General features: G+C 52.5%; 1 protein-coding gene across 1 annotated transcript in view; it reads right to left on the bottom strand.

Moving 5' to 3' along the window:
• The window catches only part of LOC119109252 (serine/threonine-protein phosphatase 6 regulatory ankyrin repeat subunit A), a 61689-nt gene that overhangs the window by 12954 nt on the left and 21498 nt on the right, over positions 1 to 27237 (bottom strand). Inside the window, exons 8-10 of the mRNA XM_037232847.1 lie at positions 16209 to 16287; positions 7907 to 8047; positions 6996 to 7083 (exon numbers count right to left, since the gene is read on the bottom strand). Coding sequence (XP_037088742.1) covers positions 6996 to 7083; positions 7907 to 8047; positions 16209 to 16287 — 308 coding nt within the window. The remainder of the gene's footprint in view (positions 1 to 6995; positions 7084 to 7906; positions 8048 to 16208; positions 16288 to 27237) is intronic.

The raw sequence follows: 27237 nt of genomic DNA, 5'->3' as shown, positions 1-27237 counted from the left end.
CAGGAACGACGACCTGTCTGTCCAGGTCATTTCGAAGTGTCGGTCGAGAATGGGTCACCGAAGCCAAAAGTATCAAATGCGTCAGATAAAGCAATTTGCTCAGGTAGCCTGCTACGACCTGAGTCTAGTTCTTTATATTTAGCTGTGAACTTACGCATTCCATGATTCCGTCGCATATGGATATGAGTCGGAAACAAGCCGAGTCTACTACTTGATCTCTCGATTCTTAAGTAACTGATAAAAAGGACGTGTCGGGAGAAATAAGTTGATATCAGGTTTTTCGCAGCGCGTACGACGTCAATCAAAACACTGTAGGTTTTTACTTCTGTTTTATGAAAGTACGACTCGGTTTAGCCTACCTTATGCCACATTAACGAAACATTCGATGCACCTTCAAAGACGGCACCTAACGCCTTCTACTTCGTTGTCGTTTAATGATTCGTTCTGGATGTACCCGGGTGGAGCCTGTGCAGACGGGGCATGACTTGCCTGATCTGCTTTGAACGGTCATAGGTGGCACTCCTGACGGGTTGCAATTGCCTCAGGATCCGCTTGTGGAAAGCCCTGCACAACACCGCGCCGCCCTGTTGTACAGAACGCATAGTTCTGAAAAGACGCTTATTTTTTTAAAGAAATATTTTGAAAAGATACCATCTTCATCCATTTTGCCCTGTTCATCCGGTACCACCCGTCAAATCCCGCTGGCCTTGATATCTAGAAAGCTTTTTGAGGATGCTGACAAAGGTGCCTCATGCCTCTTCCGCTTGGGTCTGGCATGATCCATTACCGAGACAAGCGGAGAGGGTTTGAAAAGCCCCCATCGTCCAAGAAGAGAAAAAAACGTCCACCCAGTCAAATGCCCTAGTGTTTATTGTTACAAATCTCCTGCTCTCATACACATACAATGCTATACATCCCTGAATGTGTAGCAGGGGCACGTGCAGGACCATTTTTCTCTCAACGTTGGGGACTGGAGCCCAAGTTGGGGGGAGGGGGGGGGGGGGAGTCCAGCCCATTTGAATAGGAAATTACAACCCTGCTGCGCGTGTGAACTTCGCTGATATGTTAAATGACAGGTTCTTGGTCGGAATCCATGTTGCCTGGAACATCGCCCGTGGGAAGTCAACGACGGCACCAGCATGGTCCGATTACATTAAGCCAATGCTCGTACAGCTGACGTGAGTCGCATGTGCGCTCACGAAACAGGTCAACAAGTTACGTGACAACGGCGATGCCCATGCCAGGAGGCGCACGAGAAGACTGGGTGGGTCAATGACGTCACTGTGACGTCTGGGAGAAATCGTAGCTTCGCGGACGGTTTTACCTACAGTTATAACCATCGTTACTGAGCCTCAGTTTCACCTATCACTTCTTCGACTGTCACAGCAGCAGTCGCGCTAGCCCCATCGGCGGCGTAATGGCCCAGTTGTTAGTGTATTCAGCCTTCAATGCTTTGTCCGACACCGCTGGTTGCACGGCTAAATCAATTTTAACGTTCTTCGGTAAGCCTTACCTTCTGAAGCCTAAGTCCTAGTCCCTAACCGTTATGGCTGTTATGCTGCACATTGAACATATTTCGGAAACAAAATAAGACACCGCACGGGTTCGTAGACGGCCAACAACGGTGTCCAGCAACTGCGGTTTGCCGAGCGGTCTTCCATCAAAGCATACAAACAACGCAAACAGGATTTGATCAGCTCGCTACTGTTACCGAAACCAGTCCTTCAAAACAAGTCCTGGGGTAGCAGGGTAATACGATTCCGCCTTATTAGGAATTCCTTCCCTCCATTTAATAATGCATCCTGGGCTCTTAAACACCCCATTAGAGGCAGTATGACAATGAAGAGGGCCGTAACAGCCGAAAAGCACTCGATGCGGTAAATTTGCGAGTAACGCACCCATTTGGGGAGATGCCAGTTCTGTGTAGTAGAACGGGCTGAGGTGATTTTGCGTTCGTGTTTAAACTAGCTTTGTCAGACGGGTTAACAATAGGAGGAAACTTGCCAAACTGCTCCCTTTGTCTCTATGGAATGTGGCCAGTCATCACCGGCGCTTCAAAGCAAATTCCGCGCCAATTCAAATAAATGTCCCACAAATGGTTTGACGAAAATGGAAACATGAACAATCTGGGCTGGCCGGCTCGAGGAGTCTCATGTGATGTAAAAAGTTGGAAAAAGAGATATATGGATGGGACGCATCAGAGCTGCCCGTAAAAGCGTGTTATTACTTACATCCAGGAAATCGCAATTTTATCCAAATAAATGTTTCTACAACAATTATTTAAACCTCTGTAAAACATTCCCACACGAAAATCGCTGATAGAAGTTGTGTCGTTAGAAAGCATATGCTGAAAGCTTTTTAGAGGCTTCGCACCGCAATCCTTCGCGAAAACAGCTACTGCTACCCTTCTTAAAATGATATTGCACTGCCCCGTGAAAGAAACGCGCGCTTTGAGGGCTATGCTCCACGATTCCCTCATGATGTTTGTGCTTTCTTTTCATGACCGGCGATACACTTCAGTCCAAGCATGCGCTCCAAGAATGATTCGACTTATTTCACGTCGTTCCGTCTCACAAAGCGGGCTGACGTCATATCGTCACGGATTGCGGAGATATACGGATACCTGTTATGACGTGTGGTGCATCAATTACATTCCGTGGGCCGGATGGTCAGCGTCTCAAAGACGATATGTTTTTACTTGTTTCCTTCTATTTTCCCGCAGTGTACCTATTTAGAATACGTTTCTGTATCACTCCAGACTGTCCCTTTTTACAGTGATAAATGCGTCACACGATTTTTTGTCGCCAAAGGTAAATGTTGACCTATCCATCGAGGGCGATATATGTCATGCAGCCAAAGTTGGAAAGCAATTTTTGTGCCTAAAAAGCACCCCACGAGATCAACCGGGACACCAGCTGATCTGTGTTGCCGACCAGAGTTCCACGCCTTTTTGTTGGAGACGTGAAGACAAGGATACATGCTACAAGGCATGTCCATCCTGAACAGTAGCTTGAGAAGAACAACACAGAGCAGGGCCACAACACAAACACGGGTTGCACCGCAAGCACGGCTTTTGCTTATGGTATTTACTAAACCCGGCCTTAAAGACCCCCGAGGCACCCTGCCTGGGCAGAAGGCGCGCATGGCGCCGGGGTTGCGGACGGACCGTCCGCTCCTCTGACCGCGCGCGCCTCACCTCACCCCTAGCCGTGCAGCCGCCCGCCGACGGCGCGGCCGGGCCGCCGCCGCCGCGCGGGTCACGGCCGGGCGAGCGTGACCGGGCGGCTCATTGCGCGCGCCGGTCGGCCGGTTACGGCCGGTGACAGGGTCAATTTCCGCGGCCCTCCCGCTGGGCATTGTCGGCCTCTGGCCGCCGCCCGCCGCCCAGCTGGATCTGCTTCCATCGGCCAGCTCGGCTGGGGCCGACCCAAGCGCATACCCCCCGCGCGGGTGACCAAGGGCCTAAGATGGCTCGCAGAAGGGCGGAGCTCGGGCTGCTCCCCCCCCCCCCCCCCCCCCCCCACTCCGACAGCAGGTGATCTGTCGCGACGACGGAAATTCATGTGAGGCAAGGTGGTGACCTGTCACGAACTACCTTTTCTGATCAATAACGAGCGTTTGGTTTGGTACATTCATGCATAAAAGAGTACTGGTTAAGCAGAGTGTCACCTTCAGTTCGAAGTTTAGCTATGAGGCACTGTGCTGTTTTGGACTGCAGTGTGTAAGCACATCACTAGATTACGGGTGTCCAGTTCTCACCACATAGGCAGTGTTCTCAAGTTCTTCGTCAAAGGGTCAGACTTGTAAATTGTAATTCCTGTTTTAAAGAAATTCCTCATAAGAAAACTAGTTCATCAGAACACACACAAAAATTGCAACACAGTCTGCATTGATCTTATTCACCTGCAGCCGCATTAGTTCTTCAGAAGTTCTCTAGCTAATTCTTAGTTCTTGCTCGCTCTTCTCAGGCGACCTTGCGACTAGAACTACTTCATCAGAGGACGTATGAGAGCTGACATCATATTTTTAGGAAAATCCATTCATCAAAACATTCCAATCTAGCGGAAACCTGGCGGCGACATGGGGCTCCGCAGATAAGAAAGCCTCTTTCGGCGTCCACAGCACTAAAGCCGAGCCGCCACGGGGGTAGAAAATCTGCTGGACCCGACCGATCGGCTTGTCGTCAGGTAACTCATACCAGCCACAACACTTGAGATGATGCTGTCTCACAACTTGCGTCAGTTTTGCTTTTGCTTGCTTGCCACATCATCAAAATAAACTGTTTTTTATGCCTAGGATGACCATGTGCACCTCCGTCGTGTCACAATCAGCAATAACTGGTCTCAAGTATTTATTGCGGACTGTATTTATGACGGCCTTCAAAGGTAGAACCCTCCCTTCGACTTACATAACCTGGTGATGGTTTCAGGACTACCAATGGTCATGAGCCAGTCAGTCGGGTTACACACTTATTCTGAAACAAATGCTCCGAGTCCGATGACACTAACTGAACCGTTGCCTGTGGTGTACGCTTATTCATGTCAGAGAACGGCAGCATATTATTTTTGCGTAACATATTTAGAGAATGTATGAAATTGGTTATCAATGAACAACATCCCAAGGCTTCCGTTACGGCTCTAACCGCATTTAAAAGAGCATATCTACTTGTGCCACACCTCATCAGCCTCAGGTGCTGTTTTCATCACCCCTTTCCCCTCAGCCATCCACCGCCGGCATCCGCCGAAAGAGGGGGGAGGGGGGGGGGGGGTCAGAGATGGGCGGCGTCCACACTAAACATCTAGACACTTCCACCGCAGGGCTACCCCGAAAGCCACACCACACCATCACCCTTCATTGATCGCTAGACCACACGCCCGCCGTGGCCCCGCGCTGGTCGGGCCCCTGCACCCACCACCCTGGGCTACAGGCGCCACAGGAAGGGCTCACCGTGGGCCGAAAGCTCGGGCCCACAGGACCACCGTCGGTTGGGCGCGAGCCGGCCGGGCCCGGCCCGACCGTCGCACTGGGAGCCCTTGAGCGTCCCAACTGGAGTCGACCCATCCCGGCAGCCTCTGCCTGCCATCGTGTTACCGCCGTGGTCACGTGACGCCAGGGAGGCCGCCGTGTCCGGGGTGCATGGCAAGACGGCAGGTGACGATGCCCCAAGGGAATGCGTGGCGCTGGATCAGACCACTGTGCGCCCATATATATATATATATATATATATATAATATATATATATATATATATATATACAAAAAAGTCATTCAGTTCGGTCCAGCTGGCAAAAACTTACATTTTGCAACGAGACGATCAGGCTGTATTGGGACCTGCCTCATTTTGGAAAAAAAGTTAAATGTCGCCACCACCACCCACAAATACGCGTTGCGGGAGGGCTGCCACCGTCCAGAACACACAGTTTTATAACAGGCATCCCTACCTTTGATTTTTAACGAGCATAATAAACCAAACAACCACACTCACCACACACACACCACACACAAAGCAAACACACACACCACACACACACACACACACACCCACCCCCCACAACACACCACACACACACACACACACACACACACACACACACACACACACACGCACACACACACACACACACACATATATATATATAAATATATATATATATATATATATATATATATATATATATATATATTACCTGTAACGGAAACTGTATTGGTTGACATTATTGTCAGCGTTGGGCATGCCCTACACATTACATCCCCAAATCAGTTCTCTTACCTCCAACTTGAGTCCAAGATTTACAAAGCTAATTCAACAACTCGCTCCGGGAGATCACGTGATTCTTCTGTGTCAGCCGTTGGCAATCCGCGCCGACAGCTCATAACGAGCAAGAATGACGCGGGGCAGCTGTGTCGTGATATTACAAACAAACTCACATATTTAGGGACAAACTGTCCGTTTCTTAAGTTCGCTCAACTGAAATGGTGGGGGTCAAGTCTCCACAAGAAGCCATGCTTAGTCACGACTCCAATGCAGGCCATAAGCTCGCAGCGGGTTCTGCACAGCTTATCCTTGGAAACCCCTAGACCATTTTGAATCACTACTCTACCTGGCCCATATTAAATTTTCCGTTGGGTGAGTCGGAATCGCGGCTTGCCGCAAAGGGAGAGCGACACACACGCATCATCACCGCCGTTTTACACTAAATCCCGGATCAGAGCCGGATACTAACCACCCCGCTGACAGGCACGCTCTGCTGTCAGTCACGACCATTAGCAAGCCATCATCACGACCATCCAAAACCACCGCTGCGCATTCGTTCGTGATGGCTGCGGCGAATTAAGGCCATCAGGCTGATGTTAAAATAAATCCTGTCCATGCTGTTGTTAAAACAATAAGACTGTCCACTAGCAAATAAAAACCTTTATTCAGTTATCATACCGCTCAATAGGGCTTTGTTGACCCACAAGTAAGAGCATGATTTATCGTGATAAACACGGTCCGGATAGAGGACTCAATTTATACACGAGTGCTAATGAAACGTGGTCCGTGCGGTCATTCTGGTCCGCCGAATTAAATGAAACGGCTCCAATCTCACCAGATAGCTGACTGGCAGCCCGATATCCCGCCCAATACTTGAACCCTGAGTTGGCAATAAATCGGACCGGCAGCAAACCACTCGGGAGCCGCCGGAATAATCCAAAAGAGCCGCGCCAGACGCGAACACTCCAGGTTCCCTCCTAAGTTTACTCCGCCCACACAAGGTCACGTCCCCATCTCGGTCACCCCAGCGTCCGGGGGCGGCACCGGCGGGCCCGGGCGGGCGCTGGGGGGGGGGGGGGGGAGGGGGAGCGTCTCCCAGGCTGACGCGGCCCGAATCCGGGCGGCCGCCGGGGCGCACCGCCGGCCACCGTACGCCGCGGCGCAGCGTGCGCGGCCCGGCCGGGCGGCGGCCGCACGCCAGCGGCCGCCAGCCGCGGCGTGCGACGGCCGAGCGTACTCACACGGCGGCATGCAGCGGCGAGAACGGGCAGCCGCGCAGCGTGCGCGACTCGCTGTACTGCAGCAGCAGCTCCGCGCACGCCTCGTGACCTGGGGGCGGAGGCGCAGCCACTGTCGGCACGGTCGCCGCCGACGGCACGGACAGGTCATTACGTCAGACGGAAGCATGCCATGTCTCACCGGAGCTCGGCGCGCCCGTCCTGTGCACTGACCCAGCTCGTTTAGCGCTGATTAGCCTTAGGGGTCACACGTGCCCGGCGCCGCGTAAAAGTCACGCCGAGCTGAGTGCAGGCCTGGACAATGTCGTGGCAGCTTCCGGACGCACCGCAGCAGCTGCCTCGGGGGAACAGGCTCGTTGCTGATCCAGTGGAGCAGACGCAGCCCGAAGGAAGGCCCCGGACGCACCGTTCCCGTGGGTCCAGTGGGGCGGACGCATCGTACCGGGCCCAGTGGAGCGAACCTACCGCTGAGACTTGACTTACTCCTGCGGCGTGGTTTGCTTGTGCGACCCTGTGTGCTAGCGTGCGTGTGTGCTGCCAGATTTTGGCTTTCATCGTTGTTTGCCTCACATGTTCTATTCAGCATATTATCTTTACGCTGTCAAGCAGTTTGAAACAGCCATCGCTTTATGGATGAGTCGTGCGAATAAATATCAAACGGGAAATGGCTGTAGCATGCCAAATGGAGCGAGCGTATCGCCGCACTATGCTCGGTGGAGCGGACGGCATGCTGTAGCAGACCCAGCAGATCTAACGCATCGCTGTAGCAGATCCAGCAGATCTAACACACCGCTGTAGCAGACCCAGCAGACCTGACGTGCCGTTCTAGCAAGCCCAGTGGACCTGACGTGCCGTTCTAACAGGCCCAGCGGACCTGACGTGCCGTTCTAGCAGGCCCAGCGGACCTGACATACCGTTGTAGCAGGCCCAGTGGAGCGGAGTGCAGCCCTGCTCGTCCAGCAGGTCGTCGACGCGGCCGCGGCCGACCGCCTGCAGCAGGGAGCCCAGGACGAGCACGTGGCCGGCGGCCGCCGCCAGGTGCACGGCCGTCTTCCCTGCAGGAGGTGGACGCCGTCAGCGCTGTGGCCCGCGACCGCTCACCAGGACGGGCGCGGAAGCGAGCGGTGGGGGTGACCGCTGTTCGACACGGGCCGACGCCGGCGGTTCCGGCACAGGGCACTCGGCGCTACGTCACTGGCAGACGCCGGAGACCCCGCCCTGCCCGACAAGACTGCGCGGGACGAGACGCCTCACAAGACGGCTAGACGGAGAACGGTTCGGGCGGGAGGCCGGGGATGGGGGGGGGGGGGGATAACCTCGCCCGCGTGCGTACCGCTCAGCGGGTGACACTCGCAAAGCCGAGCAATCCCGGCCGCCGCACTGCTGACACGAATAATCCCGCATTAGTCGAGACGTGGCTTGTTATGCCTCGCGTCCCCGGACAGCCGGGGCGCAGCTTAATTAAAGCGCCGCGCTGCCCTGCCCGCCGCCGTTAGCGCCGGCCACAGGCACACGTGTCCACCATTTCCTGCCGGCGCCGCATCCGCCGACAGGGCCATTTTCCGCACCGTTGGCCGGCCACGCGTCCACAGATTGACCATCCGCCCAGTACACATGGCGCGGCTGAGACGTGGCGACACAATGCAGCCAACGTCCGAGCCTCCTTGGGCAGTGGGTAGCTGACGTCCGAGCACCCTTGCGCAGTGGGTAGCTGACGTCCGAGCACCCTTGGGCAGTGGGTAGCTGACGTCCGAGCCTCCTTGGGCAGTGGGTAGCGACGGCGGTACATGAGGGTGATGGCCGATGACGACAAATATCGATAAAGCAGAGCGGGGCTCCCATAGATAGGTCAGACCATGCAATACAATGCCACAAACGTAATCGGCGACCCACCATGGCAGTCATATGCCAGCCGACTGGCCGGCCTCCCTCTCACAACCGCCTGACGCATGGCTTGTGCGGAGGCACTTCTCGCGCCGGCAGCCGCGATCCCACAGGTTCCAGGCCTCTCGGCGTCACCATCAACGTCCCTGTCTGCACGTGAGCTTCGCTTTTACAATAGACGTAATCACATCAGCTGTTTGCTCCAGTGACGCTGGGACCGGCGTCCCCGGATGGAGTGGAGTGAAGACCAGAGTAGAGAAGAAAAAGAAACCGAAGGCACGAAAACGCGGAGCAATTTTGATCGGTGAAAAAGCGTAAGCCGCATCAGAGCAGCGGCAGAAGAAGAGTTCATCTTCGACCAGAATGTATCTTTCATTACAACGACGAGTTGCAAACGAAATGGACGTAGTGGTTCATAATGAGACGGATGACGTGCTGAATAATAACGCAGATTGTGTTCTGGAGAACATAACCAATACTGTCAACCACGCAGTCAGTTTTCAACGCAGTTGAAAAATATCAAGCGAACTTTCCTTTGCTCGCTTGAAGAAAGACAGACCACTGGCTTTATGGCTTATAACATAACAAAAATCGTCAACGGTGAATTCAACCCTGTGCCACCCATGCGGGGGGGGGGGGGAGCGGGGGGGGGGGGCAGGATTCATAGATCGCAACCAAGAATAATGTCCCACGTTTTTAGAGGCCTAAAGAAGACAAGTGTCGTTTTTTAAAGATTAGATGGGAAGTTGATATCTGGCTTGGATCACCATGAGAAAAAAGCACGGCTCGAAGCCTCCCATAAATCTGAATTTTCTTACAGCCGCTGCACTTGGCTTGGTGCTGCACACGTCAAAGACAGATGTAGCGATAATCACAAACACACATCCAGGCAAGACCTTCCACGGTGATCAAATTTTCCAAGCCGGATATGAATCATTACAAGACAAAAACTTCTTGGTGGTCAACAAAAGTAAGGGTGGAGGAGTCACCATATACGTGAAAAATAGCTTGCCATACACAGAGCCCAAAATTACGGGGTGTCCCGAAATTGACGCGCGGTTGACGCGAAATTGACGCGCCGGCGCATAGACAACGCTCTCCCAGTGACCTGACCTGCCTGCTCTGCCCGCCGCAGGCCCCAGTCTCGGGTAAGTGATCTGACAAAGTCACTGTAAGGCAGCTATTGATGCATTCGTAATATACCCGGCACCGAACCTCGCGGCCGAAGGACACAATACACTTGACAAAGAACAAGCTTTACAGCCGCAGGATGCCAAGCGGGGAGGGCATCACCGGCAAGATAATCCCTAGCCACGGACGCCTAAGGTCATTGTTGGCTCCCCTAGGTGCGACGCGTAGACCGAGCTTGGACACTAGTAGACGCTAGGTGTGACGGTGGGTGCCAGCCGCAGCCCCATATTCGGGAGTCCACGCTGGTCGAATCGGGCCCTTCCTACGGGCACTCCGCGTGGGTGGCGTACCCCGCTGCCCATTCGATCCAGCCCCAGAGCGTCGGCGATTGGTGAGACGGGAGACGCCGAGGAGGCGACAGAGCCTGGACTGACAGCGGACGGGAAGCGCGACTGAGACTGAAACAGGACAACATGGCCTCCAACGGCTGGACTGACAGCGGACGGGAAGCGCACCTGAGATTGACACAGGACAACATGGCGGCGCGATGGCACGCTCCGGGCCGGCGCTGGCAAACGGACTGCGCGTGTTTTCGTAGACACTGAGTTGGTTTCAGGAGCTTGCACGTGTTTTCGTAAACATTCAGTTAGTTTTAGGAACTTCCACGTCTTTTTGTAAACACTGAGCTGTTTCAGGGACCCGCACGCGTTTTCGTAAATCCTGAGTTAGTTTCATGAACGTGCACGCGTTTCGTAAGCACTGAGTTGGTTTAAGGAACTGATTCGGGTACATCAAGGTGGCAGAAGTCTAATGGCAGTGGCCTTTTTCTGGAAAGCGGCTTCACCCGCAGGACATAACATTCCAAAATGCGGGGTGATGCCACGCACCACACTGCATGAGATCGGACCACATCATCACATGTCGTTATACAACATCAGACGTTGAGTACGCTGGCTAAGTCACTTTCTCCTCTCAAATTGGCGACAAAGTTTCGACGAGAACGATTAATTTAAGCGGTGCATAATGAAGTATTGACCAATAACCTTGATTAAGCACTCGTCTGCATTCGTGGCCGGGACAGTTTGCATAAGACTGCGTTTGTTTCGGGAAGGAAGCCCGTACAATCCCTTTTATCCTGATCTTCATTATAGTTATGGCCGTTTTTCGACCCGCCTGCCACCGTCGCTAATCCACTTTTCTGGGGGGATGGCGACGTGCCAATCGGCCAGAAAGCAAACGCTAATGCCACCAGCCGTGACAAGTCTGCAAAAGAGCACCGGCCGCGTTCATCATCGGGATGCGGGCCGGCGCCGGCACTGACGAGGCGCTAACTGCGTTTGGCTGGTGGCGGCGGCCCTGACGGCGCCGGTGCGGCCCGTCGGGGCAGCGCGCCCCTCCCGGCCGCCGGGGGCGAGGGGGGAGGGGCAGCAGTTCCAAGCGCGCTGTCAGGACGGACCGCCGGCCGGGGAGGGGGGGGGGGGAGGGGGGTCAGTAAGCCAGACGGTGCGGCTGAGGGACGACGGCGGGGGACCCTGAGCGCTGGTGACTCGGAGAATCGGCCGGCTCGCTCTGAAGCCGGCTCGACAGCGCGGCCGCCGCTCGTTCGTCGCAGATGAAAAACGCTATGGTTGCGAAGCGAATCTAGGGTTGAAAACTCAGCTAGCCGAACATCAGGGCGTGAAAACATGTTAATTTCGGCCAAATGGTGGTGACAGGGAGACATGACAAGTTGTGCACAACAGCAATCCAGCAATGAAAAATGGTAATGATAGAGTAGGCTCTCTGCAAGTAAAAGAATTGTACTGTTGCTCAAGGAATAAAACGCCTGGATCGCTGTCAGCAAGAACTGATGCCGCATATTTCCTCACATTCTTGATTCCATCAGATTCCAATAGGAATTTTTGATCCAATTTTTAACGCATTCCAAACGGATTGCACAGATGCAGCGTTATCGATACCGTTAAAGACAGTGCGGTTCTCTACGGCGTTGTAAGTATTTACGACATCAACTCGTGCACTGCAAAACTTATTGGCGTTGTCACGATGCCGTGAACATGCGACGAGTGAAATGGTCCCGAGATGAGCATTGAGTCTACAGTTACATCCAGCGAATGCCTGCGCGAGCCTGTCGGTCGAGTAGTACCGCGTCCCAAAAATGGAGCAGCAAAACGGAGCTGAATAACGTTTCTTACAACACCGTCGGATAGTGTGTCGCGCATTTCACCACCCACTGACTTGCTGGATAACCCTGCGCTCGAGACTCAATTGGCCGGTCGCCGAGTGCCGGTATTACGGCGCGCACCTCAACGGACACTTCAAACGTTAGATGCGCCGGCGCACGCTGTGTCAATAATGTGTTCCGAGCATGCCGCCGGCAAGCTCGGCAGTGCTCTTCAATCGCACGGCGGTGCAGATTGGTAGCGGCCAAACCCCGCAGTGCTGTCGGCTCAAATCAAACAGCAATCTCCGACTTCATTAGGCGCCTGTTTACCAACGCATCCAACCGAATTGAGCTCAATGTGATGTTTGCTATGCACAATCATCCCGCTGCTGAGCCCGTGCGCTGAGTGCGGGCTCCGACTCGGGTACATTAAGCGGTGTAACTACTCCATCCGGCTCCTTCTTCTCGGCCCCTCAGTTACGCGTGACCGCCTCCGGCCCCTGACAACACGTCACGTGACGTGACGCTGAAGATGGGAAGCGCTACGTGCCTGCTGCAGTCGCCTTGCCTTGCGTGCCATTTGGGCATCTTTCAGAACATCTTGACATAAGTTTAACTGGGCTTCGGAAATGTCGGATAAGCCGTCTGATAATGCGTTATTCTTCAAAAACAAGCCAACGCGTGCTAAAAAAATATGCAGTAAACGGGGTTCATTCTGGCTTGTTGTAGTGTCAAGACCAAAACTGAGCGCGCCCCGGTAACGTAACTAGCGCTGCTTTGTTGTACCTATTCTTCTCAGCTTAGCTACCATGATTCCGACTGTCACCTTCGGCTCTGTGAACTTCTGGCAGCCGTTTGCCGACAATCTAGTTCCCCGGCCGACAAAGACGTCGTTGAAACAGTTCAACGACTGAAACGCAATTAATTTTCGACTGCTACGGGTCACTGTAACGGCCAGCGCACCGGAATCCGGGCGGCAACACGGCTCATGTGGGGATCCCCGCACCACACGGCACGTGGCGCGTGCTCCCAGTGCCGTGGCGTCGCGTGACGCAACAGCGCGGTGCAGACCCGTGGCGAATTCGGAGCGTCGATTCAGCCGCGGCGCGGTACAACGCCGCCGCCATTCGGCTGAAGTGGGCGCGCTAATTTGGAAACTGGCCCAATGAAATCACACCGCCGACGGCCGCACACGGCGCCACCCGGCAGCCAATTAAATCACCGGACCTAATCACAGTCAGCACGGCCGGCGAACGCGGGGCGGGCTCAGCCGACCGAGCCGTCATCAGTGTGACGAGGCGCCGCACCCGCGTCCATCCGGCACCGTGCTCACGTCCGTCCGGCGCCGCGGCCACGTCCATCCGGCAGCGCGCCCACGTCCGTCCGGCGCCGCGGCCACGTCCATCCGGCAGCGCGCCCACGTCCGTCCGGCACAGAGCCCACATCCGTCCGGTGCCGCGCCCGCGTCCGACCGGCGCCCGCGTCCATCCGGCACCGCGCCCACATCTGTCCGGCGCAGGGCCCACGTCCGTCCGGCGCAGAGCCCACATCCGTCCGGTGCCGCGCCCACGTCCGTCCGGCGTCGCGGCCACGTCCATCCAGCAGCGCATCCACGTCCGTCCGGCGCAGGGCCCACGTCCGTCCGGTGCCGCGCCCGCATTCGGCCGGCGCCCGCGTCCATCCGGCACCGCGCCCACGTCTGTCCCGCGCAGGGCCCACGTCCGTCCGGCATCGGTGTGTTCGGCGGCGTGGCGCACAACTGCCCGCCTCGCGTCCTTTGATAATTTCGGCGGCGAAGCGGTGCCAGTGACTAGATACTGCAGGCGGCGAAGAAGTAACGTTGGCCAAAATCTCCAGCACCAATTCCGGCCACTCGCAGCGGACCAGTTGGTGTCAAGAGCAACCCACCGACGACCTGCTGGGCTCATCTGACTTCTTAACGAACCCAATCGAGGTGGCTAATCGCTGAACTGTGAACAACGCTTTAACTGCAGGCCATGACTTTACGTTGATCAATTTTTTTTTGGGGGGGGAGGCTGCATAAGACTCCAGACACAACAGCAGTTCTTGGTGTACACGTGTATCGTACATTAAATCACGACTATGGTGATAGTACCTGATGTCTAGGGCCATCGGGGCATCAACAGATAGGCCTAATCGTGCCTTATATCTGGTTTGAAGTTTGCACTGGCCGCCTGCGTATGCGTCAGCAATTCGTAAACAACCTACGACAGGCAACGTCAGCGGCCCTTCGTTCTTTGTTGCTACCTACGTCTGTCTTGCAGATCATCGAAGTCTAATTTGCGCTCGCTCCGATAACAAGACGTGTCGCCACAGCTTTCAGCCGGCGGCACCCAGGAGCTGTTTCGATCCAGCTCAGAAAAGCACCCACAATTCACTGAGCGTGCAAAGGGCCCAATTCCATCTCTTGACGAATTCCACCTCTGGAAGGGAAATCAGCCAGGTACTCCGCGTTCCCAGCCGCTTCCACAGAAGCCCCACAACACCATACAGACCCACGTAGCCCACACCTATGAACAGGAGATCCCGTCCAACAACAGCACGCCCGCCCGCGCACGCGCAGCCACCAGCCGCCACCATCGCGGCAGCGCGGTCGCCACTGTAGGCAGTGGTAGCGGCGGTGGTTTGATGTTTAAGGGTTCGTCGGCATCGAGGCGATTTTACACACCGGAAAACGATCCTCCATACCTGAAGTGTCATGCTGTAAGTGTGCTGTCAACTGTTATTAAGCGGTTACACTAGTGCACTCAGACAGTGGGTCGAGTGTAAATCATGGCGTAGTCAATCTGTGCTCAAAATCAGAGCATATTCGCCATGTCGCAAAATGGGTCTCGACAGAGACGTAACTTTCGAACCCGCCAGCCCACCCACGTCTGACCCGAAGGAATCTGCGGGCTTTTGGCCGGGTCGTGGGCTAAACTTGTCGGGCTTTTACGGATCATAAATTTTAACCAGCAGTGATGTATGTTCTGCTACTGGTTAACACTTGATGTGTGCCCGAAAGGCGCTATATGAGATGTTATGCTGATATAGATATGAGTTGCCCCACATTTCTTTTCGTACACATTTTGCTTCCACATGTAACCATATACAATACAGGTTGTTGTGGCATTGCTGACTGTATATCACGCCGATTGACTGGCAAGGATTCTTGGACAAAACGATATTGTTAGCCTTGATTGTACGCATCACAAACGGCGCGGTGACGGGTGTAGTGCATTGAAACATATTGTGCTAAGAGAGGAAACGAGGGCTATTTCAAAGCTACCATGCAGTGTTTATTCTGTGTTGTTACGTGATGAAACAACTTAAAGGCCTCAACAACATCATATACAAACTACGTTCGGTTCTTGAACACGGGCTGTGACACTGCGGTGATTGTGACGCATTTGAATGGCGCTTGTGCCCGTGTGCGGTGTAATGAACTGAGGAGATTTCCCATTGCTTGAACAATCCATCATTTTTACCCCGTCAGTGCTAAGCCATCAGTTGATGCGTGTCATTGTAGAAGACATCCTATAGTTTATTGTGCTGAGGGAAAATATGTTAAAAGTGATGTTAGCCAAATGCAATGACGTTGTATGCACACTGTACGCGCAAGTCTAAATTTAACGAGAAATGACAGAATGCCGATTGAAACCAACTAGCACTCGAGCTTTAATGCCGGGTCAGCATCCTACCACAGCGGGCGTCTGCGGGCTGGATCTCCAGCTGGCCGGGACGGGCCGGGCTGCAGCTGACATGTTGGAAAAAAGTTGCGTCTCTCGTCTCGACCAACCAGCCGATGCCGTGACGCTGACGAAAAATACCGCCTATCCGATCCATGTCGTCGGCACGATATATCAACACGCTCTACAGACAACGGGTCCTTCCGACTGCCACACTGCGACACATCCCGACGCGTCAATTTAAACGAGTACGTCACGCACGCATCACCTAACCGAAGCCCTTGACGCGCGCCGCCCCGCTTGCACGGAGGCAGCGGCGGAGGTCCGCCGGTGGCGGCCGGACTCACTTACCCAGGACGTCGCGCGCCAGCGGGTCACAGTCGGTGCAGCTCAGCAGTGCGTCCACGCTCTCCTCCGCGCCGCTCGCAGCCTGTAACAGCGCAGACGAGCGTCACGCGAGCGCAACGAACGCCGCGCCGCGCCCCGGGCACCTCCACGTCGCGGGAGGTTCGCACCGGCGTTTGGAGCGTGTCTGAGGACGTGCGGGTGTGGAGCGCACGGCTCTCGCCGTGCGTGACGCGTGGTGGGGCAGTTTGAAGGACCGTCTCGAGAGCGAGAGGTCGCGCAGTCCAAGGACCACCACGGCCAGTTGTGTCCCGCTCAATACCCTCAACATCTGCCCACAGCGCACAACGCTTTAGTTCCTAACTAAAACATTTCACGACGGCAGTGCAAACTGGGAGCGAGGCGTCCGAGTGAGCAGCCTCTGGGCGCCGGCGACTTAGAGCGCGCGCGACGAGGCGTTGTCCAAATCAACATCGCTTATTCTTTACCGCTCCCGGCGAGCGTGCTACTTAAGTTTCTCGTCGCCTGCGCAACCAATGCAAAGTGGACCGGCCGGCTTTATTAGAGTTAAAGTCGAGGTCTCTTGTCGGGTCTGAACTACCCTAAGTGGGAACAAGTGTTCATACGGCAAATTTCAATCTGACGTCAAACTCAGGTCGGACAGAGCGAACTGGCAGAGCCATTGGTCGGACGATTTCGAAATCTCGTGGGGAGTTGTACCTGGCACAATCGCCCGCGTCCTGCAGTTAGTCCTAAGTATTCATCTGCTTTGGATGCCGATTGCGGATCCATGATCCTAAACACGATAGCTAGTGCAACTCGCACCGCATCGATCCACACTTAATCCGGCACGATTTTCCGTTTTCTCCCCGTTAATCTCGCATTTTTGCGACGCCGAATCGTCAGGACCTTTTACAAACGCTTAGACCAACACTCTCAGTTTTTTTTTTTTGTCTTTTTTTTGCTGCTGGCAATTTTAAACTGTTTCATGCGCTATGCTACCCAAATGGGAGATGACGTCATGGCGACATCGCTATGTTCAGTAAAACAAAACCTACACGATAATATACACGGTATTTTACACGTTGACACGGCAATTTATAACATTCAACATAGAATCAATTGTAAAGAGTAGCGCTAGTTGCTGAAAACATGTGAAACTGCGACCAGTGGTTGCGAAAATATTACCTTCTTCACAATCCAATGGCCGAGCCGGGCACAATTTCAAAATTTCCCCGCAATTCAAGAACTCACTCGGTCTCTCACGTCGCTTGCAAAAGCATGGCATTCATTTGCTTTGAACCTTCCGCAAGAATTCTGAAGACAGAAGTCGATTACGAAAATTACAGTCTTCTAGCAGAGCGAGTGTACCTTAGGAAACCATCCCAAACCCCTCGAAAGTGGCTAAACGGGTCTGTCTTCGGGGGATTATAGCGAAAGCCAATAACAGAACAGGTGCCTGAAATGCTCCAACAATTTGCTGCGATGCCTGCCGGCCGGGCTTTGACGCAGGTCCGAGATTGAATTTGAGCCGCGCACTGAGACGTTGGCCTACGAGGATTCCGCTGGTTTGCAACACAATGATTAAGCGTTCTCGTCGAAGACTTATTCCCCATGCGATCGCAGCTCAGAAAGTGATTCCCCGCCTGGTGAGTACACGTCGACGATGCGGAAAACGCCGCTAGCGGCGTTCAAACTATGCTCGCCGTCTGCGGACGACGTTGTGAGGCGTTCTCACACCTCACTGTCCCACATTGCAGGCGTCAATCTCTGACGTCAAGACAATGGCGCAATCTCACTCTCCGCTCATGCTTTCCACTGTCTCAGCCGGACACCAGTGGCCTGTCAGCTATACTTGCGTCACGCCGTCTCGCGAGCCGTCACGCATCACTAGTTGACCCGTTCAATCCCACACCAACGCCGCGTCACGTCACCACGAAGGCAAACGCAAAACGTGCACAAACACGCACTAACACAAACAAACGCGAACAGTAACACGCGCCAGTCATACCAGAACCCGCATGAACCTTTTTTTGGCGCAGTCAGCAAAAACGCCAACCACATGTATTGGAGACGCTCACACCCGTCTGAGCAATTGGATCCGCCTTGTTCCATTCCGAGATTACAAAGGGAGGTTTAGGACAGTCGTAGCAATGGAATAACTTTTTAGTATTGATGAAGCCACAAACGTATCCCAGATGTGTTCACGACATGCTTCCCTATAAATTGAGCTGAAGCATCGTGACAAGGCACTTTGCAAGTATGACAAGACGACTGACGAGATGGCGAACACCTGATTTCAACCGCACGTCTCGCTCGGTTTTGACAACCCCACGATAATGCACCACATGACCGTATGCACGCAATGATCCTCCTATGCATTAGTGAGCAGCACAAACCAGCCAACAACATCCATAATGCTTCCACAAAGCGAGTAAATCCATATCTGGCATGTCTCCTGCCAGGCTTACAACATATCGGCTGAGATAATTAAGAAGACCGGCTGGCGCTGAGTTGGCACGAGGCAGCAGCACCACTCAAACTTTGGCACCGTTCGAGTCGAGGGCGCCTGTCTCAACTGGATAGCATTGATCGTGCGCGGCCGCGGCCATCACCGTTTGGCACCGGACCCGCCGGTGGCCTCCGTGGCGGCCCGCCGGCGAAGAGGCGGCACACAGCCACCCGCCAATTTCGATCAGCGCTTATGGGCTCCGGCCGTGCGAAAGGTCTGCCTTTGTCACCCCAGCCAGAGATGAACCTCAGCGCTTATGGGCTCGGGCCGTGCGAAAGGTCTGCCTTTGTCACCCCAACCAGAGATGAATCTCAGCGCTTATGGGCTCGGGCCGTGCGAAAGGAGACGAACCGGCAGTACATCCAAGGTGGCTGGTAAGAGACTAAACGCTGCTGCCAACAGCACTAGAGAAAGAAATTACACATTGGCCGTGTGCGCAGTTGCATATTTCCTCGACGAATTGGAAGTGGGTTTGAAATCTATTTGAATACATGCGATTATTTCGCGGTCACTCCACTTTTTGAGCCCAGAATCAGAAGTAAGTACGCGTCATGGAAGCAAAAAGATGAACATACATTCGCTTCATCAATGCCGTTTGAAAGAAAGAGCGTGCAAACCTATTCAAATGCAGTCCAAACCGCCTTACAACTGACCGTGAGCAACATGAAACACCACACAATCTGACCAATGTGAAAAATAGCATTAAATATATCAACGTCCTTTCGATGTTGCCTTAACAACAATGAAGGAGTCAGCAGCCCATACCACGGTCCAATATTCATAGCCCCTCGTGCTGAGGAGTTGACGGAATATTTTCAGCAGCATTTGGGTTCATCAACCCTCTTTCAGAAGAATAAAGACACAGTTTTTACAAATGCAATCAAAATCAATTCTACCATTTCTCCATGCAATAACCGATAGACCGCATGCCACGAAGCACACGGAACGAATGCCAAAACACTGCTCGGAGGAGTATAGCGATATCCTCATAAAACTAATACCGACAAGACGTCTCGAGCGCCGTTGAAAGTACGGGGTAATGACATACCTGATGGCTGTGATCATACGCGCGATACGAAGATCTTGCGAAAGTAGCCAGATGTTCTCGGGGGAACCCCATACAAAGGAATCTTATCAGAATCTTATTGGAATGACCGTCTTTTATGGGTGTTTCGAAGACTAAGATGTTCGTTAGGTCGTTAGTTTGCACTGATCCACGAAGCACATCGGGTACTTTCCAGCTACCTGGCTGAAGGCATGTCCTGCCTTGGCGTTTCAGAAGGCGAAGTCGTTGACGAACGACCTGTTTAGAAAAAGCGATACTGCCCACTTTCCGGTCGATCGCTGGAGTTGTCAGCAGGCGCTGTGTCGATATATACAGGCGTTGTGTCGTTACAGCGTGCGGCTGGTTTCGCGCCTCTCTCAGGTCTTCCTGCAACTACACTCTGACGTGAGACCTTGACATCATCTCAAAGCGGGATGACCCCTGGCTCGCGCATGGCGCACGCGCCCAGCTGCCCACTTGAGTGTCCGTTCTTTCTCTCGCCGGTGTTATCATCACGCCGCAGTGGGGCTGCGGCGCCGGTAGTTAAGCCGGTTTCGGCCCGTGCTGTGCATTTTTCCTTATTGGCTTATGTCATTTTTCCTCCGTTAACGAACTGGGGTGAGGGGGAAGGGGGAGGGGCCAAATGTTGTTCATACTGCGATGATGCAAAAACTAACCCTTGATCATAGACCGCATGTCATACGTTGCAAACTATGCCTTGGCTGAAAAAGAACAACTTGAAAGAAAGCGACACAGCCCAGTGAGCAGTTTTTGGTTGTTCAATTGAGCTGAAGTTGAGAATTCCTTACCATAAATTTCCTCACACTACCTCGACCTACGGTCTTACCCGAGACAATTATCTGTTTTATAAAATGGGAGAAGTGATCATTACGCATTGCACGTATGTGTTTTTTGCATCACACGTTCACAAGCTTCGTCTGCTACTTCCTTCACCGATCCATAGCTCGCAAAATCAGGCCGCATTTAAGGTCCGAAAAAATGCTTGGTTCAATGGAACATAGCCATGAAGCGTTGGGAGTGGACAATGCTTCCTCAAGGGTCCTCATAACACCATTCAGCCCTGTTTGCTACGTGTTTTTGAATACTTCCCCATCTTATATCACCAACTCAGGACGTGTGACATGTGGTCAGCCTCGTGCATTACAGAGCCACGTGCGAGATTGATTCCAGATGTAAAGCGATGCGTCACGGTTTGAAGACCAGCCGCTGGCCACGCTCCACCAAGCTTTCCCTTTTGTCTCTTGCCAGGCCACAGCTCGATGTTAAACCATTTGTATACCTGATCCACCACATGCGTGCTAATGGCATAGCAGGCCAGCCAGCTAGTGGTTCACGAATACACATTAGTAATATAAACACTATGATTAAATAATAAATAATAGTTTATCAAATGCGGCATGATGCCATTTGGGCGCGCCACACAGTTAGCCGCACCACTCAACTTAAATGGCGTCGCAGAATTTGTAGACCACGAGAAAGGCTGTCATCGCTCTATAAAATTCGTTCTATAGCCTCGGTTGTGGGAGCAGCAGAGGGCATAACCCGCCCCTCCTCTCCACTTGCAGAAGCTGACGAGACCCGCCAAACTCGCGGGGCTGCTGCATAGCATACTGATATCCTCAAAAAAGGATGGCATCTGACAGACGCGAGGCGTTTCAAGCTGAAGAGCAGACTCCCGTCTTTATGTCCACAACCGTGTGGACAGCCGCGGCACCACGAGCGCACGCATTTAGCCTCGCCTGCGACAGCGGGTGCACCGCCACGAGCCGGTCAGTGGCCTGTTGCCGCGCGCGGCGGAGGCACGCGACCGTGTGAACTCGCGCGCGCACGGCAGAGCGGCGGGGACGCCGCAGCTTTCAGTGCCGGCTTGGAGATAGCAGTGGGGCTGATTGCACCGCGTTCGGTTGCCTGAATCCGTAATCTGCGATGCGAGAGCGTTCCCAATAGCTGCTAACGTCCGCTAACGGGCCGGATGCATGCCCGACAGCCGCGGAGGAGCCTGCTTCGGACGCGACCGATAACCGAGCGTCAACTGACGGGCCGAGGTGGACGGCTGACATTTCAGCCAGGCCGGCACAAGCAGAGACGGCATGGGTCACCAGACTGCGACACCCCGGGAGAGCCCGCTGGGCCGGTCTGGGGGCTCACGACAGCTTGGTAGCCCTGAAGCCTGTAATACGATTGACAATATTTAGCCTTGCAATTTGCATCGCTGTTATCTGGCCCTTTCCAGTAATTTGGCACTGGATCATTTCAGGAAAATCCCAACCATGTCGTGATTGTGCCGCATCATCCAGTAATGCAACTGTTTTTTCATCCAGCAATGCGTTTTCCATACATCATCTAGCAATGCGTTTGCCACCAGACTAACAGCACAGTGATCACTGATTTTCTGCTGAATTCGCGAAGAACGATTAATTGAATAACGAAAAAAAAACTTATTGAGATCGTTAAAAATGCTAGACAATTTTACCAAGGAAAACTGCTTGGCTGAAATGGCATCATTAAAACGATTGTAGAGATATTTAAAGGAATGTTCCACATTTGTATCAGGTTTAGAGCTGAAATAACCATCTTGAAGATCATCCGGAGTATTTCACACCCTTGCCCTGCTTAAACTTAAACCTCCATAATTTCGGAGGTACACGCCCGCGGAGGCGCGCAGACTTCCTCATGCAACTATCTCAAGGTCACCCAGGCATCCACGACGCCATAAAAACCACATTTGAATCCTGCCATTCCACTGCCAGACGGCGACGAATGCCAAGAACAGTATAATTGTCAAATCGTTCATATTTGGCGTTCGTGAGCACGATTTCCAGATTAAATGGTCGCCAACTGGCTCACGTTCAATTGCAGGGTAAGATAACGCAACTTCGCAGGGTACGGTAAGGCAATCAAACAATGACGTATCAGGGAGCATATTTACTACATAGGTAAGTTATGTTGTCTAGAGCAGTCTTTTCCATTTAAAAGGCATTCTAATAATTATGAATGAGCTTATTTCACCATATCTGGTGCTTGCTTCAATATCTTCAAGGTGGCACATTCCTTTTAAAGGGATTGCTCCAATAAAAAGTGGCATCTGATTACGAAAGGAATAACTGTTCGGGCTACCGTCTTTGATTCGTGTTTTAGCATTTGCAAAACGTTTCCATGATTATTTTCTGACTGATATTTTCTGACAGATAAGCAACTGACATTTTCAGCTGCCTATTACGGTTGACAGGTCATGTCGGGTACACCGGGGTCACGTGGCGTGCTATGTATTGGACTTTGCTTACACTCAGCCATGAACTGTCATGATGTAAAGCGAATGAGTGAATGAATCATCAAAAAGTTGTTTTGGCCCGAGAGTTTGCCTGAATTAAAGGCGGCCACTGCATGACGTCATATGACGCGTTCAAATTCACATGGAACTCCCACTTGGGTCCACTTTTGTTGATAACGTTATGTGCTTCCAAGAAAAGACTGGCTATCCAACAGCCCCTCAACTTTCAACCAGCATTGTCAGTGATATACCAACGACTACTTTCTGTTGTTTCGCCGTCGGTCCCATATTGACCAATTTTCACTGAACTGAATGTTCAACATCCTAACATAAAGCTTGCAAAAGAGGAGGAGTATAAAATGGGCTCCTTGCCTTTACTTGATGTGCGAGTTCAAAAGTTACACGGTAAATCTGAAACTTCTGCCTGCAGAAAGTCTGCGTTCACTGGTCTTGGATCGAGCTTTCCTCGTGCATTCCCGACGCTTTTAAGCCGTGGGGCATAAACACAGCTATTTACAAAGCTTTCGGTTCAGGATCCAACTATGATCACATACCAAACATGATCTGCTCATATAATTCCTTCAAGGACGTGGTTTTCTAATTTCGACCGTGAATGCTTTAAACCCAATCGAGAGCTTCTTAGATAAACAATATCTAAAAGTTCCCGCCGTTCAAAAAGTCCTATGACTAAAGAGAACTTTGTCATTCCTCAATTCTGGAAAGCAGTACATACAAATGAAAAGCGAGCTTGCGAACTTACTTCAAAATTTTACCCTTTTCTGTCCCCAAGAATCATATTAGCAACTTTTTCACCTTTGGATCTTTCTCCAAGTTAAAAGACAAGCAGTCCAAGCATTCTGTCACTGGGGTCCTTTCCAAATTTTGTATCTGCAGTCGTTTATACCTATTGTTGTGCTTCATGTAGAGCATCTTGCGTGGGTCTAACCATCCGTATTTTGCGCTGCAGACTGGAGCAGCATTTAGGAAGGTCTGACCGCACAGGTGACATTCTTCTAACCCAGACACTTCGTCCATCCAAAACCACTAGTTTGTGTGCGGTATTCACTTTAACATTAGCCGTTTTCACGATGGATTATTGCACTGAAATGTTTTAAGAACGCCTGTAAGATGCTTCTACAAAGTTTTAGTACATACTTGACACTTAACCGAGGAAAATACTTTTCATGCAATTCGATCCACATGCAATCGCTGAAGCACAAGCATCCAAATAAGGAAAAGTTTACTATATTGAACAAGACCCTTCCTAAATCAGCTCATATCTTCAATTCACCCAAATTCTGGGCAAATACTAGGCATGGCAATCAGCAATGTGCATCGGTCGAGACCGCTGGTGCCGGCTGCTCCGTTATTGTTTACGCCGGTGCTGTGTGGAGCACAGCGGGCTCTGAGCATCATTTCATTCAAGGACCTTTCATTTTGGATCACATTACGGTGCGTAAGTCCTGTAAGCTCTGCCAGTACTATAAGTAATCTCTGAGTACTGTAAGTTCTACCGCACGTCTATGGAAAGAGACGTCTCAAGGATATTAGTTTGCTTTGGCACCTCTGCGTCAAAGTTGCCACGGAGTGTTCTTCAACGTTTTGAAGTTTCGGAAGAAAGAGATATGGCAGCACACCAGTCTACAAAAACCTGATCTCGCTGAAGGGGGGTAAACCAAAATTGTATTACATTATGCACCCTCGCAGACATGTTTTTATATCTCTGCGAAACATTTTTAGAAGAAAATCGCTGATAAAACGTGCGTGGTAAGAAAATAAGCGCTGACAACTGTCAGAAGTCCAAAAAAGGTTTGCATCGCAATCTTTCGTGAAAACGGCCACTAAATGTTTTCCGTATCAGGGCGTCGCAATAATTTTTTCGGTTTTCAGATTTTCGAATCACTTCCTGTTTGCCAAAAGAATCCGCCATTCAATAGCATGGGGTCAGCATGTCCATCGCAGATTATAAAGTAGCCTTTTCGTGTGGAGTCTAAAATATTTTTTGTAATATGATTTTGCATTTTTCACGCTGTTCCGTCTGCGCGCAAAAAAGTCGTGTTTAATTGTGTGATCTATGACCACTGTCTCGTCTAGCGAAGTCTGTTAAACGTAGTTTTATTTCACTGAACATTTGCACCCTTGTGTCCTGATGACCAACAATGTATCAAAACTTTGACGTGCTACATAAATGGTAGCGAGTGCCGTCCTTGTCATTAAAGCTTTTATATATATTACATAAGCTTTTACTGCTCCTTCACCTGTGTTGGTTAACCGCAACAGCCGACAGTTCGTTTACATTTGCGCTTGGCTGGCTGGCATAATAAACCGCTTTCAGAGCTTGGAGCTCCGAATGTCATAGCAATGGGTCGGGGTCGTGGCGTCGTCGACCACCAGCAGCCAGCTCCGTTGACTGCCGTAGGAGGGCAACACGACCACGGCAGGCGTGTGGCAATGCACCCGCAATATGGATGCCCTAATCACCACCTCGAGTAGACCCTCAGCAGCCAACTGAATAGGCAGCTTCTTGCCCAAGGTCGACAACACCGTCGTCCCCGCCCGTTGCTCCGACGGACGAGCAGGTTTCAAGTGCTAGAAACGATTCATACTCGGGAGAACGACTCAGCGACAAACGGCCAAGCCAACGCAAGAGGCACAGGGTGTATTCGCGGCGACCCGCACGACAAATATTCTATGTGACGCCCCGTAGAGACCTTGCCGGACGTGCAGAACATTTTTCCACGACTCGATCGGAATGAGACAGTCACGCCGCAGCATATTCAGTTACAAGAGGTCAACTTACACAACCAGTACGGACCATGAGCAATAGAAAAGTGGTTTACACGCCACAAGACGCAAAATTTGCAGTTTCCATTCTTAACAGCACTTAATGTACCCGCAAAACAGAAACTTGTGCCTTTACGCGCGCAATTATTGTTACGACAGCTACGAAGATGTAAACAAAAATGAGACTCGCTGCGAACACGTCCGGCAAAGATTATATGTGACGTTATGCAGCAAAGAGCATCGCTGGTACGCTGCGAATGCACCCATGGTCTGCTCGCTCGGCGGCCTGCTGTCTGTTGCCAGAGTATGGCTATTTTCTAACTGAGAGCCACTTCGGGAACTCTGAACGGGGTCCATTTAGTTTGACTTCTGAAATACCGACAGTAGGCAGCTCGGGACAGCTGCTTCGGTCAGCATGGCAGTCGGACAGACATTGTTATCCTGGTGCGTTCACATCGGAGAACGATTTGAAGACGTCTGTTCGGTGCGGACGTCCAGTTTATTGGGTGTCAGGGCGTAGCTTCTACCAGCGAAGAGTAAAAAACGGCCTACCGAAACGGCCTATCCATGACCTTTACCGAAGCTCACCGGCTGCTGAAACAAAACTGAACGACAACGACCACCTGCAACATGAAGGAGACACAGGTGCGGAAACGCACGCTGGCTCCGTAGGTCGGATGCCTCGATAAGAAGTTTGGCAATGCTCTGCTGCAAGCCGAGCCGGACGGTACGAACACTGCTGCCGGCGGCATGCTTCTGCCTGCTGGGATGGCTGGCCTGTCGGCGGACACGCCAACAGGGCACAGAGATTGACACCACTGACGAACGGACTTCGCCGCAACAAGACGGGCCCAAACCTCGCACTTCTCAGCCGGGTTGCCAGGCCGCCAAGTGGGTGCCCAATTTGGACAGGCAGATGCCTGTGCACGGACAAACAGGGCGGCGCTGGTATTTATACGCTATTAACTTACCAACGAGCCGCCTTGTGCGGTGGAGTGCGCAGACAATCAATAGCCGAAAGAGTTATCACCTACTCCCCCAAGGGCACTAGTTCGGACGCTCGCCGGACCCTCCATCACCGACGGCCCCACTACGGCGTCAAACTTCGGCGACGCCCCTGAACGCAGCATGCAGCTCCTCCTTCATGCCTCACTGGCTTACGAGCCGGACACACTCACTAACACAGACCGGATAGCTGTGGCCATGCTCCTCCCTAACACAACTCCGCTAGTGCAGTCGGTGAACCCCGCTCTCCTGGCACACCCACTAACACAGACCCGATAGCCGCGGCCATGCTCCTCCCTGACACAACTCCGCTAGTGTAACCTGGTGAACCCTGTCCTTCTGGCACACCCACTAACACAGACTCGATAGCTGTGGCTGTGCTCCTCCCTGACACAAC

The sequence above is a fragment of the Pollicipes pollicipes genome, unplaced genomic scaffold, assembly GCF_011947565.3.
Source record: "Pollicipes pollicipes isolate AB1234 unplaced genomic scaffold, Ppol_2.1 Scaffold_7231;HRSCAF=8579_pilon_pilon_pilon, whole genome shotgun sequence".
Classification (NCBI taxonomy): Eukaryota; Metazoa; Arthropoda; class Thecostraca; order Pollicipedomorpha; family Pollicipedidae; genus Pollicipes; species Pollicipes pollicipes.
Note: the sequence above shows the minus strand (reverse complement) of the source record. Positions and strands in the feature narration are given on the sequence as shown.